Here is a 13,948-nt window from a genome sequence, read left to right as displayed (position 1 = left end):
TATCCAAATAAATGTTTGATGAGTAGTCATTGGGGTTGGATTAAAAGAGTGTATGGGGGAGGGGTTTTAATGGGTTTAAGAATTAATGATTGGTTCAAGGGAAACTGACGGGCATCACGAATACCCAATGTCATGCTCCTTAGACAGAGCAGCCTGAAAGCGCTATACTGTTGACATCAAGCAGCTAAATTGCAGTCAGCGACTAATCTGAGTCAGCGCCGGGTATAAACAGAAAGTAGTTAGGCCCATGATACATATATATAAAAAATAATCCTGGAGAATCCCTTTAAATGTTTACCAGAAGAAAATTGGAATATTCCGTTAATTGCATTTTAAGATATTGGGTAGAGATAGGCAAGTTGTCTTTCCATGCTCTTATTACCACCTATCTTTAGGGCATGTTCACATGTAAAAGATTTGCTGTGGATTTTTGTGCAGCATATTTGTGGCCAAATTCTCATGTGATTCATGCAGATTTTGTTGTGGATTTGCCGCAGATTTCATCCTTTGCATTGGAAAGAGGGAAATCGGCAATGAATTCCACACAAAGAATTGACACTTTCAGATTTTACAAATTTGGAAATGTTTCACACTGCAAATCTACCCAGAAAATCTGCAACAAAAATGCAATGTGTGAACCAGGGGTATTTTATTTGTTCTTCTTATTTCTGCTTACAGGGTATCACATTCTGCAGTGGTTGGAGGGATGCACACTGTATGATAACGGCACGGCCCAGGCTTCATGCCATATTCATTATGATGGAAAACCATTCATGTATTTTAATACAAATACCGTAAGATGGACGGCAGAGTCACCGGGGGATGAGAAATTTGTAGAAAAATATAATTTGAATAAAACTATATTAGAAGAAAACCAGTATGCTTTGGTAAATATGTGTATCCCGCACATCACCACATTGCTGCCACTGGCAAACTGCACCTTGAATCGAAAAGGTAAGACTGCAGAAGACGAAGTATGACTTCTACGGAAAACTTCTGACACTTACTTCCTATGGGAACCAAGACCAGACCCTAACAGACACATATTCTATCTGACATCGCTTCTCCCCTAAACATTTACTTATTAATTTCTTAAAAGACAACTCCATTATTACTTACAAAATCGTATTGGTCTTCCAACCTCAAATATTACATTAAAGGGAACCTGTCACCCCCCCCCCCAGTCGTTTCAAACTAAAAGAGCCACCTTCTGCAGCAGTAATGCTGCATTCTGACAAGGTGGCTCTTTTAGTTCTCGGTGCTGTAACTGCAGAAATAATCCGTTTTATAATTTGTCAGAAATACCTGGTCTTCAGTCAAGGAGGCCGGCGTTTCCCCCCTGCTTTAGACGCCACACAGCTGTCACTCACATCTTCTTGGCGCCAGGCGCCGCCTCCTCCTCACCGCTGTTTTGAAAGTAGCCGGCGCCTGCGCTCTTTTCCCCTGCCTGGTGCAGGCGCAGTGAGCGCTGCCCGTCTTTCCTCATATGCATAATAATAATAATAATAATAATAATAATATGCAGCCCAGCTGACTGCGCCTGCGCGGCCGCCCTGCCTGTGAATCCCAGCCCCGCAATGACTTATGATTTATTCACATTGCGGGGCTGGGATTCACAAGCAGCGCGGCCGTGCAGGCGCAGTCAGCTGGGCTGCATATGAGGAAAGACGGGCAGCGCTCACTGCTCCTGCACGAGGCAGGGGAAAAGAGCGCAGGCGCCGGCTATTTTTGAAAACAGCGCTGAGGAGGAGGCGGCGCCAAGAAGATGAGTGACAGCTGTGTGCTGTCTGAAGCAGGGGGGAAACGCCGGCCTCCTTGACTGAGGACCAGGTATTTCGGACAAATTATAAAACTGATTATTTCTCTAGTTACAGCACCCAGAACTAAAAGAGCCACCTTGTCAGAATGCAGCATTACTGCTGCACAAGGTGGCTCTTTTACTTTGAGAAGAAGTTGTCACTACTATAACTTTTTTTTTTTTTTTTCATAAATCTTGCTATTATGTGCCACTGAAAACATCTACTGTGTTTATTTTAGCAATATTACCTTCTATCATGCTGTAGCAGCACATCTTTAGTGCTGGATCCAGCTCTCATGGGGTTAATCGACAACTTCCTTTCTCCTGACTGTGCTCTAATACTACAAGTTCCATGATGCATTTCACTCGCCTGTAACTCTGCACCTGGCACACTCACTCCAAAACACACCCCATTTGTCATGGTGATGTCATTTCTGTCCAACCTCCTCTTTTACATTTGTCCAACCCTCACTCCATTACAGATAGCTAGCTAGATAGATAGATAGATACATACATACAGATATATCTATATATCTATGTCTATTTCCATAGATATGTCCATATCCATGTTTCTAAACCCCTTCACCCCCTGGAGCTTTTTTGTTTTCGTTTATCTCTCCCCTTCTTTCCAGAGCCATAATTTTTCCATCAATATGGCCATGTGAGGGCTTATTTTTTGCGGGACAAGTTCTACTTTTGAACGACACCATTGTTACCATGTCGTGTAACAGAAAATGTGAAAAAAAGTCAAAGTGCGATGAAATTGCAAAAAAAGTGCAATCCTACACTTGTTTTTTGCTTGGCTTTTTTGCTAGATTCACTAAATGCTAAGGCTGTGCACACGTTGCCGATTTGATTGCAGATCCGCAGGGTTTTTTGCTGCACAGAATTGCATCAAATCCGCAGTGTAGTGCACAACCAATGTAAGTCTATGGGAGCCGCAGACTTGTTGTGCACATGCTGCGGAAAAAGCCAAACGCAGATTTTTTTTCTGCAGCAGGTCACTTCTTTTGTGCGGAACTGCAGCGTTTCTGCACCCTTAGACTTTCATTGAGTTGGGCACATCCGCAGCAAAACCGCAGATGTAAAAAAGATCTGCAGTTTTGCTGCGGATGTGGGTCCGAGAAACGCTGCAGTTCGGGAGGAGGGAAGTGTGTGGGCGATGACTGTGTGTGTGTATGTGTGTGCTGGGTCTGCGGGCTGTTCGGATGTGTGTGGGACTGTTCGGGTGTGTGCGGGACTGTTCGTGTGTGTGCGGGACTGCTCGGATGTGTGCGGCGCTGTGCGGAACTGTTCTGGTGTGTGCAGGGTCTGCGGGCTGTTCGGATGTGTGTGGGTCTGTTTGTGTGTGTGCGGGACTGTTCGTGTGTGTGCGGGACTGTTCGTGTGTGTGCGGGACTGCTCGGGTGTGTGCGGGGCTTTTCGGGTGGGTGCCTGGCTGTTCGGGTGTGTGCGGGACTGTTCGGGTGCGTGCGGGGCTGTGCGGGGGGTCTTTTGGTGTGTGTGTGCAGGCATCATCCAATGGGACTACAAGGATGCAGCATCCAATCTGCAGCTCATTCGGATGCAATCCGGACAGTGGACACACACCCTACGCTATCCATATATCTATCAATAGATATATCTATCCAGATATATCTATAGATAGATATATGAATAGAAAGATGTATGCATCTATAGATCTATCTATATGTACATCTGTCTATCCATTTCATCTATCATCTATCTGTCTATCTGTGTGTGTAATGGAGTGTGTGTTGGACAAATGTAAAAGAGGAGGTTGGACAATAATGACATCACAAATCTTTTTTTTTTTGTTCAATAATACATCTTTATTTAGCTTTCAAAAACACACCAAAACGCATAAAAACCACGCAAAAACTGCACCAAAAGCGAATTCAAAAATGCATCAAAACCGCACAAAAAAACGCACCAAAAACTGCATAAAAACGCATCAAAACTGCACCAAAAACTGCATCAAAACCGCACCAAAATTGCATCAAAACTGCACCAAAAACTGAATCAAAACTGCACCAAAAACGGAATCAAAACCGCGCAAAAATCCTCACCAAAAACTGCATAAAAAATGCATCAAAACTGCACCAAAAACTGCATGAAAAATGCACAAAAACCACACCAAGAACTGCATCAAAATCACACCAAAAACTGCATCAAAACCGCACCAAGAACTGCATCAAAACCGCACAAAAAACTGCATCAAAAACGCATCAAAACTGCACCAAAAACTGCATCAAAACTGCACCAAAACCGCACCAAAAACTGCATCAAAACCGCACCAAAACTGCAAAACTGCACCATGTTTTGATGCAGTTTTTGGTGCAGTTTTGATGCAGTTTTTGGTGCAGTTTTGATGCTGTTTTTTGCGCGGTTTTGATGCAGTTTTTGGAAATAAATAAACGGAAAATGTGCATGATTTGAATGCAAACATGCATGAAAAAACGGATTCGGAGGCCGGATTCATAATTTCACATCTCAGTTTCATACGTTTTTCGCCGGATCCATCGCTGTGGTTTTTTTAGCCGGACAGAAAAACCGTTCCTCTGTATGTGTTTTCCGCCGGCGGAAACAGCTTTTTTGATGGATCCGGCAAAAAACGGATGAAACGTGTGACCATCAGGCGCAATCCGGCGCTAATACAACTCTATGAGACAAAAAAAGATCCGGCGGAAAAAAAGGATCCGTTTTTTTCAAAACTCGCCGGATTGTGCCTGACGGCAAAAACCTGATTAATGAAAGCAGCCAGATATATGGATAGATACATCTATGTATCTATAGATATATCTATCTATAAATATATCTTAAAAAAAATATATATATATAAATATATCTATAGATAGATATATCAATAGATATATAATAGAAAGGCCGATGTTTTCTAAGGCTACTTTCACACTTGCGTTTTTAGCAATCCGTCGCAATCAGTCTTTTTGAGAAAAAAACGGATCTTGCAAATGTGCTCGCAGGATGCGTTTTTTACCCATAGGCTTGTATTAATGATGGATCGCGACGGATGGCTACGCGTCGCGTCCGTCATGCAACGGATCTGTCGTGTTTTGGCGTACCGTTGGCACGAAAAAACGTTCAAGTGAACGTTTTTTTGTCCATCGCATCCGCCATTTTCAACCGCGCATGCGCGGCCAAAACTCCGCCCCCTCCTCCCCGGACTTCAGAATGGGCAGCAGATGCATTGAAAAACTGCCCACGTCGTGCACAAATTTCACAACATGTGTCAGTATGTCGGCCCGACGCATAGCGACGGACCTGTACTGACGCAAGTGTGAAAAAAGCCGTAATGAGAGTTTAATTTAATTTAAAAAATGGAAAAAAACGGTGTGGGCTCCCGTGCATTTTTCTGCACCAGAGGGGGAAAGCCGGGGGCCAATATTTGTAGCCTGCTATGAATATCAACCTGCAGCTGTGTACGTAGCCTTTACTGGCTATTAAAATAGGGGGACCCCCCAAAAAAAATGACGTGGGGTCACCCTATATTTTATAGCCAGAAAGGCTACACAGACAGCTGCGGGCTGATATTCATAGCCTAGGGAGGGGCCATGGATATTGGCCCCCACCCCCGGCTACAAATACCACTCCGCAGCTGCCCCAGAAATCTGTAAGATGCGCCAATTCCAGCACTTAGCCCCTCTCTTCCCATTCCCGTGTAGCGGTGGGATATGGGGTAATAAGGGGTTAATGTCACCTTGCTATTGTAAGGTGACATTAAGCCGGGTTAATAACGGAGAGGCGTCAATAAGACGCCTATCCATTATTAATCCAATACTAATAAAGGGTTAATAAAACACACACACATTAGGGAAAAAGTATTTTAATATTCTTCATTTAACCATACTTACCATACTTCAGCGCCTGCAAAAAACGTAAAATAATAAACCGTATACTACCTGTCCGCCGTAGTCCAATTAATAACGAGTGTCCCACGACGATCTCCCCTATAGAACAGATATCGGGTGAAGTCACTGCTCTATAGGACCTTCAGTGACACACTGACAGGAGACAATGGCTCCTGCAGTGCATCACTGAGAGGTTACCTTAGGACAAAGTCTCACTTTATGGCAATTGCTGCCTGTGAAAATTTCTCACACAGCAATGCCATAAGTGAGACTAGGGACTATTTTCTCACAGGGGCGTAGGAATACATTGTGAGGAATACATTGTGGAAGGATACCTTCTATCATTGTATTCCTGGAGCCCCTGGAGAGCGGTCGCATCATCTGATGCTCCTGCTCTCCACGGGAAATCGTCGAGGGACACTCGTTTTAATTGGATTTCTGCGGATCAGGGAGTATAGTGTTTGTTTATTATTTTAATAATTTTTACAGATGACACTGGCTTCGGGGAACAAAGTGACAAGTGATGGTGAGTATGTAATCTATGTTATATGTACTGTATGTCTGTATATTGCATGTCGCATGTCGTTGCATGTTGCATGTCGTCGCATGTCATATGTTGCATGCCGCATGGTGCATGTGGTCACATGTTGCATGTCGCATGTCATCGCATGTCGCATGCTGCATGTCATCGCATGTTGCATGTCGCCGCATGACGCATGTCACATGTTGCCTGTCGTCGCATGTCGCATGTCCTCAGATATTGCATGTCGCATGTCATCGCATGTTGCATGTCATATGTTGCATGTTGTCGCATGGTGCATGTCGCATGTCGTCGCATGGTGCATGTCGCCGCATGTTGCATGTCGTCGCATGGTGCATGTCGCATTTCGTCACAGGTTGCATGTCACATGTCATCGCATGTCGCATGCTGCATGTCGCATGCTGCATGTCATCGCATGTTGCATGTTGCCGCATGTCACATGTTGCATGTCGTTGCATGGTGCATGTCGTCGCATGTCACATGTTGCATGGTGCATGTCGTCACATGTTGCATGTCATCGCATGTCGCATGTCATTGCATGTCGCATGCTGCATGTCATCGCATGTTGCATGTCGCCGCATGTCACATGTCGTCGCATGTCGCATGTCATCGCATGTTGCATGTCGCATGTCATCGCATGTTGCATGTCATATGTTGCATGTCGTCGCATGGTGCATGTTGCATGTCGTTGCATGGTGCATGTCATCGCATGTTGCATGTCGTTGCATGGTGCATGTCGCATGTCGTCATACGTTGCATGTCATCGCATGTCGCATGCTGCATGTCATCGCATGTCGCATGTCACATGTTGCATGTTGTCGCATGTCATCGCATGTCGCATGTCATCGCATGTCGCATGTTGCATGTCATCGCATGTTGCATGTCATATATTGCATGTCGCGTGTTGCATGTCGCCGCATGGTGCATGTCGTCGCATGTTGTCACATGTCATCGCATGGTGCATGTCACATGTTGCATGTCGTCGCATGTTGCTTGTCGCATGTCGCTGCATGGTGCATGTCGTCGCATGTCGTCACATATCGCATGTCGTCACATTTTATTGCATGTCGTATGTTGCATGTTGTCACATGTCGCATGATGTTACATGTCACATGGTGTGTGTTGTATGTCTGTAAGTACTGTATATGTGTATGTTTTTTTTTTACATTCAACAGATTAGCCGGATGATGGGACTACTACTGTCCCATCATTGGCTTGTGTGTCAATCACTGTCACTGTAGCAGGCAGAGCCCGATGGGACCTGTAGTCCCATCGGACGATGCCTGCACACAGAGACACACACACACACACACCAATGAACACCCCCACAGCAGACCCACTGCAGACCCCAGCACCACCCGCACATACCTGTGCCGGCAGGCAGACTCCCGGCACCCACACATACCGGCACTGGCAGGCAGACTCCCGGCGCCCTCACATACCAGCGCTTGCCCGCACATACCGGCGCCGGCACGCAGACCCCCGGCGCCCGCACATACCAGCGCCGGCACGCAGACCCCCGGCGCCCACAGATACAGACGCCGGCCCGCACATACCGGCGCCGGCACGCATACTCCCGGTGCCCGCACATACCGGCGCCGGCCCGCAGACCCCCGATGCCCGCACAATCATCCCTGCCTAGCCCCGCCCGCACATCCCTGCCTAGGCCCGCCCACCCCCAGCGCAGCCCTGCAGCCCCCAGCACCGCCCACAGCCCAGTCACTCTTGATGAGTGACCGCTGTCTGTGGAGGCTGGTTACGCCTGCTGCTGACATCACGTCAATTTCCAGAGTCTGGAAATTGACGTGACGTTGGTGGAAATAAGCGGCGGCTGCAGCCTGGGGGTCACGTGACCCGACTCAGCTGCCGCCATAGCGCTGCTCACAGGCGAAAACGGCAACGGAAGGTAATTACACAATTCATTAGGGGCCCCGGGGGGATACATTGGGGGGTTAATTGAAAGTAGTGGACAACCCCTTTAAAGGGAATCTGTCAGTAGGATCCACACTCCTATGTTTTCTATATGGGCATGCAGATCTGGAGCACCCGCTAGGACCATGGGGTACTCGGTACCGGGTCGGCACAGTTCTTAAAGGGGAAGTCACAGCGGCAGTGACCCGTTCCGTGTCTCTGGGCATCCAGTTAAAGGGAATGAATGAACGTGGAAATAAATTCTAATGTAGTAATGTTCCTGACGCCACCTGTGGTACTCGACCAGGGATGGCTGACGCTGCTTAAAGGGGTCCACTGGGGCTGATAGTAATGCAGCTTAGATCAGAGGTGTCAAACTGCATTCCTCGAGGGCTGCAAACAGGTCATGTTTTCAGGATTTCCTTAGCATTGCACAAGGTGCTTGAATCATTCTGTGCAGGTGATTAAATTATCACCTGTGCAATACAAGGAAATCCTGAAAACATGACCTGTTTGCAGCCCTCGAGGAATGCAGTTTGACACCTCTGGGTTAGATGGTTTCGCTTCCCACAGGTGGATCGGAGGCCCCAGAGCTACCAGGACAGTCTATGAGGGGTGGTAGATGTTGGGGTGAAGGAAATAATTGGAGGACACAGGATTTGCAGTCTCTTTACCTTTTACTGGTGAAATTGCGGTCCAGAGCACAGGTTACATGTGATCTTTGGAATCCGGGCAGCCTGGAAGCGGTTTTGGATCCCCCTAGCCAGGTGGGGTTGGAAGTCTTCCTTTCGGTTCTTGATGCCTTAGCTTTCCTCAGTTCCCTCTCTCAATCTGTCCCTCAGGTGGAACACTACCAGCATGGCAGGCAGTTCAAGCCTTTTTACAGGTGTCCCTTTCTCGTGGTGACTCCGGGCTCTAGTCTGCTGCTGTGCCTTCGGGTGTCAGTTGTGGCTAGAAGACCTGCAATCTCCTGCCCTCCGGTTTCTCCTGTGGGGCATACAGTTCCCACCCTACCTTGGACCCCAGTGTCCGGGTTTTTGCGCTCAATCCTGGGAGTGAGCTCAATCGCAGCTCCACTCCCAGTTTCCCTTTCCTCACTTGCTTCCTCTCCCTTCACTGTCTCACAGCCTGACTATAACTCCTCCTCCAGACCAGAACTGATAGGGAATATGCCCTGAAACCGGGTCTAGAGCTCCCCCTTCTGGCCTGGAGTCAGGAAAGTGTTGTATAATAGTGTTACCTGCTAAGGAAATTCCTTCTCGCTTCCAGGCATGGCATCACCCTCCCCGGGAGGCAGGCAATACCACTGTGACAACTGGATTCCTGGGGTGTCACAGATCATATTACTGCAGTGAAAACCCCATTTTTCTTAATATGTAAATGAGCTGTTAAGATCTATGGGTGGGACATAGATCTCCCTGAGAATCCGCCCCCAGAGCTTATTATAAATGAAAAGCGTCATTACCGATATGAGACATGTAAATCTGGAGAGCAGACTGTCAGTCATTACATGGCTCACACTGGAAACGCCCCCTTTGGGGGTAGATTCACAGGGAATATGTCAGTAGGAATTCACCCCCATACTATTTATATGTGCATATAGCTCTTTCAAAGACAAGTTCAGCAATATATTTACATGGCCAGTCCTTGCCTCCATTAGTGAGAAACCAGAGTTTGAATTGACATGTAAATAAGGCTGAAATGCTATCGTAGATCTGAATGAAAAGCTATGGTAGATCTGAAGCTTCTGTCACTCCAGCTCTATTCCCTGCCCAACGCCATCTAGTTTTTTGTTACATTATTATGTATTACAAAGAAATGGACTGTGCTGGCCGATCAAAAAAAAAAAAAAAAGGATAGTTCACTGTCAGCTGCCCTGATATCGCGATGAGGCTTCAGGATCACAGCTTGCAACGATCAGCTGATTTTCATGGTGGCTCTCATGTCAAAGTGGATGTCTTTGGATAGAGAATATCATCTTTAACTTGTACTTAGGAAACAGTGATTATTATCCCTTGTTCTTCTTCTTGTAGAAGCTCCAGTTGTGAAGGTGACCCAGGTCCCTATAGACAATGGCACACTTAGGGTGCACTGCCGGGCGTATGGACATTACCCCAAAGACATCTCCATAATGTGGTACAAGAATGGGGAACAGATATCGGAGGACATGTTGGAAAGGACGACGCTGCCATTACTGGACCTGACGTATCTGACCTCTTTATCATTCAATGTCACATCCGTGCCTGATGATGTCTATACTTGTAGGGTCAACCACAGTAGTATGCTGCGAGACTTCACCCAGGACTGGAGTAAGTGGAGTAAAATATTACGTACCGATAATATGGATCCACATCACAAATCTAGAGCATGTCCATGATATTTGGATGCAACCATATGTTTCTTTTCACCTATTAGTGTTAGTTTTGTAGTTAAGCTAAAAGGGTATTCTTATGTACAGTAAGTTTTTGCCTATAGCTGCAATATATCATTACATAATAAGGTTCAAACTTCGGGACCTGCACCTATACTGAGAATGGAGGGGCCACAATGCTGTCCCAGCACAGTGACTTTGTCTAAGGGTGCAGATGGACGGCTGTATAACTTGTGCGATGATCGCATCACACTGCACGGACTGGCCCGGCACCTCTCCTGACCTCAGCATGACAGCATGATGTATTTCTATACAGCTGTAAGGCCGGTTTCACACGTCAGTGATTCCGGTACGTGAGGTGTCAGTTTTCTCACGTACCGGAGACACTGACTCACGTAGACACATTAAAATCAATGTGTCTCTTAACAAATGTCAGCGTGTTTTCGCGGACCGTGTGTCCGTTTGAAAAACACGGAGACATGTCAGTGTTCGTGGGAGCGCACGGATCACACGGACCCATTAAAGTCAATGGGTCCGTGTAAAACACGTACTGCACACGGATGCTGTCCGTGTACAGTCCGTGTGCCGTGCAGGAGACAGCGCTACAGTAAGCGCTGTCCCCCCAACGTGGTGCTGAAGCCGCCATTCATTTCTTCTCTCCAGCGGCGTTCGCTGGAGAGAAGATATGAAAAATCCTTTTTTTTTTTTTTTTTCGTGTTTAAAATAAAGATCCCTGTCCCCACCCCCCTCCCACCCCCTGTGCGCCCGCCCGCTGTTAATAAAATACTCACCCGGCTCCCTCGAAGCGTCCTCTCCTCTCTGCAGCTTCTCCTGTATGAGCGGTCACGTGGTGCCGCCCATTACAGTGATGAATATGCGGCTCCACCCCTATGGATTTTTCATATCTTCTCTCCAGCGAACGCTGCTGGAGAGAAGAAATGAATGGCGGCTTCAGCACCAGATGCAGGGGACAGCGCTTATCTCTAGCGCTGTCTCCTGCACGGTCCGTGTGGTACCCAGTCGGCACACGGATGCCGCACGTGTGCCACTGATGTGCCACGTGAGCTCACGGACACACGGATAACTCCGGTACCGGAATTATCTGGACGTGTGGGACAGGCCTAAGGCTGTGTGCCCACGTTGAGTTTTTATGCATTTTTGCCGTGTTTTTGCTGCAGCATGTTCATTATTTCTGCGTAGGATTGCATTGAAACTCTCACTTTATGCATGTTGCATTTCTGCAACGTGGGCACATAGCTTAAAGCTCAGGTCAGGTTAGCAGACAGCCAGTACAAGGATTGTGATGCCATCCTCGCATGAGTTATACGGCCGTCTGTCTGTGCCTTAGTTTATTACCTGCATATTGGCACTCCTAGCTGTGATGTAAAATGAGTCCTTATACTCCTGATGAAGCAACTATGGCGAAACATTAGATACATCATGATCGGAGCCTCAACTCTACAGACAAATACATCTTATTGGGAAAGGTTTCAGCTCTCCCTGAATCTTCACTCTATATTTTGAACAAATGGAATACTAAAGGCTAAAATTTTTTCTAAATGTATCTTACTTTTTGGTAAATAATTCAAAATAACCTAAAAAATAAGCATATAAGTAACTAACTATCATGCAAAGACATGGCTGAATTTGCAGTGGATACATGCACATTTTTCTTTAGCTTTGCCTAGCATTCCACCCCTCACTATATCAAACAGGTGAAATCAACAGCGTCCATCCACAGTCATGCTCATGGCCACCTAGCATTGTAGAAAACCTCAGGTGGGCCTGTTTACTTGAAAGGAGTCTGCCTTCCCAGCCAGTAACGAGATGTTGTCTTATAGTCAGGGCTGCCACTAGAAATTTCGGGGCCCCATACTGGCAAAATTTCCGGGGCCCCCTTGAGACTCCGCCCAGGCTCCACCCCAGCCCCGCCTCCACGCTCCACCCCTCAAACTGTCCACAGTCCCACCGCTCTCTCTTGGAAAATCTCCACTTCTCACCTATCACACATTGACAGTTCCCATCACCAGATCACACATATAGCCGGCAGTTTTTTTTTTGGCCAATAGATTTTTTTAAGCCACCAAAATGACAAGGTAGACACTTTTGGCCGGGCCCTACTCTACTGTAACCTATTAAATATTTGTTAAAATATGCAGTACAATTTAGGTATATTTTTATTTTTCAATTTTTAAAATGACCTATAATACCACATGCAAGGAACAAATACCACAGCACCATGACCAGACACCATATTATCACCACAGTGACCTATAATACTATCTACAAGGCACAAATACCGCCACACCATGACCAGATGACATATTACCACCACAGTGATCGAATAATATCAAATACAAGGAACAAATACCACAACATCATGACCAGACCACATATTACCAACACATAGTGACTGAATACTACAATACTGATCAATAATTAAAAAAAAACACAATACTATCACCATAAGTGCCATTATACACAGGAGATCTGTACTTAGTATGCAGTGTCTGTGTACAGGTAATACAGTGATCACCAGTGACATTATACACAGGAACTCTGTATATAGTATACAGTGTATAGTGTCAATGTATAGGTAACACACTGACTCACCAGTGACGTCTCTAGGTGAAGTCCTTCATCTTTCATCCCGCACAGACCACCATCACTTCATGCAGCCAGGACTCGTTTCTGCAGGAAATAACAGTTATCTCGAGTTCCACTTGCAGAACACATTACTTAATTTTCCCAACTTCTACATTACACCACATGAAGAAGGCGACATAGTGTCAATCTACACAGTAATAGGACCGCCCCTCCATTTAAAACAGTGTCCTCAAAAAATAAAATAAATACATCACTGCAGTAATAATATCCCTTAATTAGCCCCTATGGTAATAATATTCACCATCCTGGCCCCGTGTGTCTCATTACTGGGGTCAGCCATATGTTCTCCCATCCTGCCCTAATGAGTATCCATCCTGCCCCATATGATCTCCCCATCCTGCCCCATCTGTCTCCATCGTATCCATCCTGCCCCATCTGTCTCCAATCCTGCCTCCAGTGTCTCCAATCATGCCCGTATCACCATTCTGCCCCGTCTCCAATCAGGCCCCCATTTCTGCAATCATGCCCCCTGTGTCTCAATTCTGCCCCATCTGTTTCCATTCCTGCCCCAGTGTCTCCAGTCATGCCCCAGTGTCTCCAGTCATGCCCCAGTGTCTCCAGTCATGCCGCCATGTCTGTCATCCTGCCCCGTGTCGCCAATCATGCCCTGTTTCTCCTTTCTGCCCCCGTGTCCAGCTTTCTGCCCCCGTGTCCAGCTTTCTGCCCCTGTGTCCAGCGTTCTGCCCTCCCGTGTCCAGCGTTCTGCCCCCTCCCGTGTCCAGCGTTCTGCCCCCTCCCGTGTCCAGCGTTCTGTCCCCTCCCGTGTCCAGCGTTCTGCCCTCCTGTGTCCA

The 13,948-nt window shown here is 46.7% G+C and overlaps 1 protein-coding gene across 5 annotated transcripts in view; it reads left to right on the top strand.

Annotated features, from left to right (window-relative positions):
• Positions 1–13,948, top strand: part of LOC143809479 (major histocompatibility complex class I-related protein 1-like) — a 124,403-nt gene that overhangs the window by 106,541 nt on the left and 3,914 nt on the right. For all 5 annotated transcript variants that reach the window (XM_077292553.1, XM_077292554.1, XM_077292555.1 and 2 more), the window contains 2 exons: positions 679–954; positions 10,153–10,428. In XM_077292553.1, coding sequence (XP_077148668.1) covers positions 679–954; positions 10,153–10,428 — 552 coding nt within the window. The remainder of the gene's footprint in view (positions 1–678; positions 955–10,152; positions 10,429–13,948) is intronic.

This window comes from Ranitomeya variabilis, chromosome 2 (genome assembly GCF_051348905.1).
Source record: "Ranitomeya variabilis isolate aRanVar5 chromosome 2, aRanVar5.hap1, whole genome shotgun sequence".
Taxonomy (NCBI): domain Eukaryota; kingdom Metazoa; phylum Chordata; class Amphibia; order Anura; family Dendrobatidae; genus Ranitomeya; species Ranitomeya variabilis.
The sequence above is the reverse complement of the archived record's forward strand: the minus strand, read 5'-3'. Positions and strand labels throughout refer to the sequence as shown.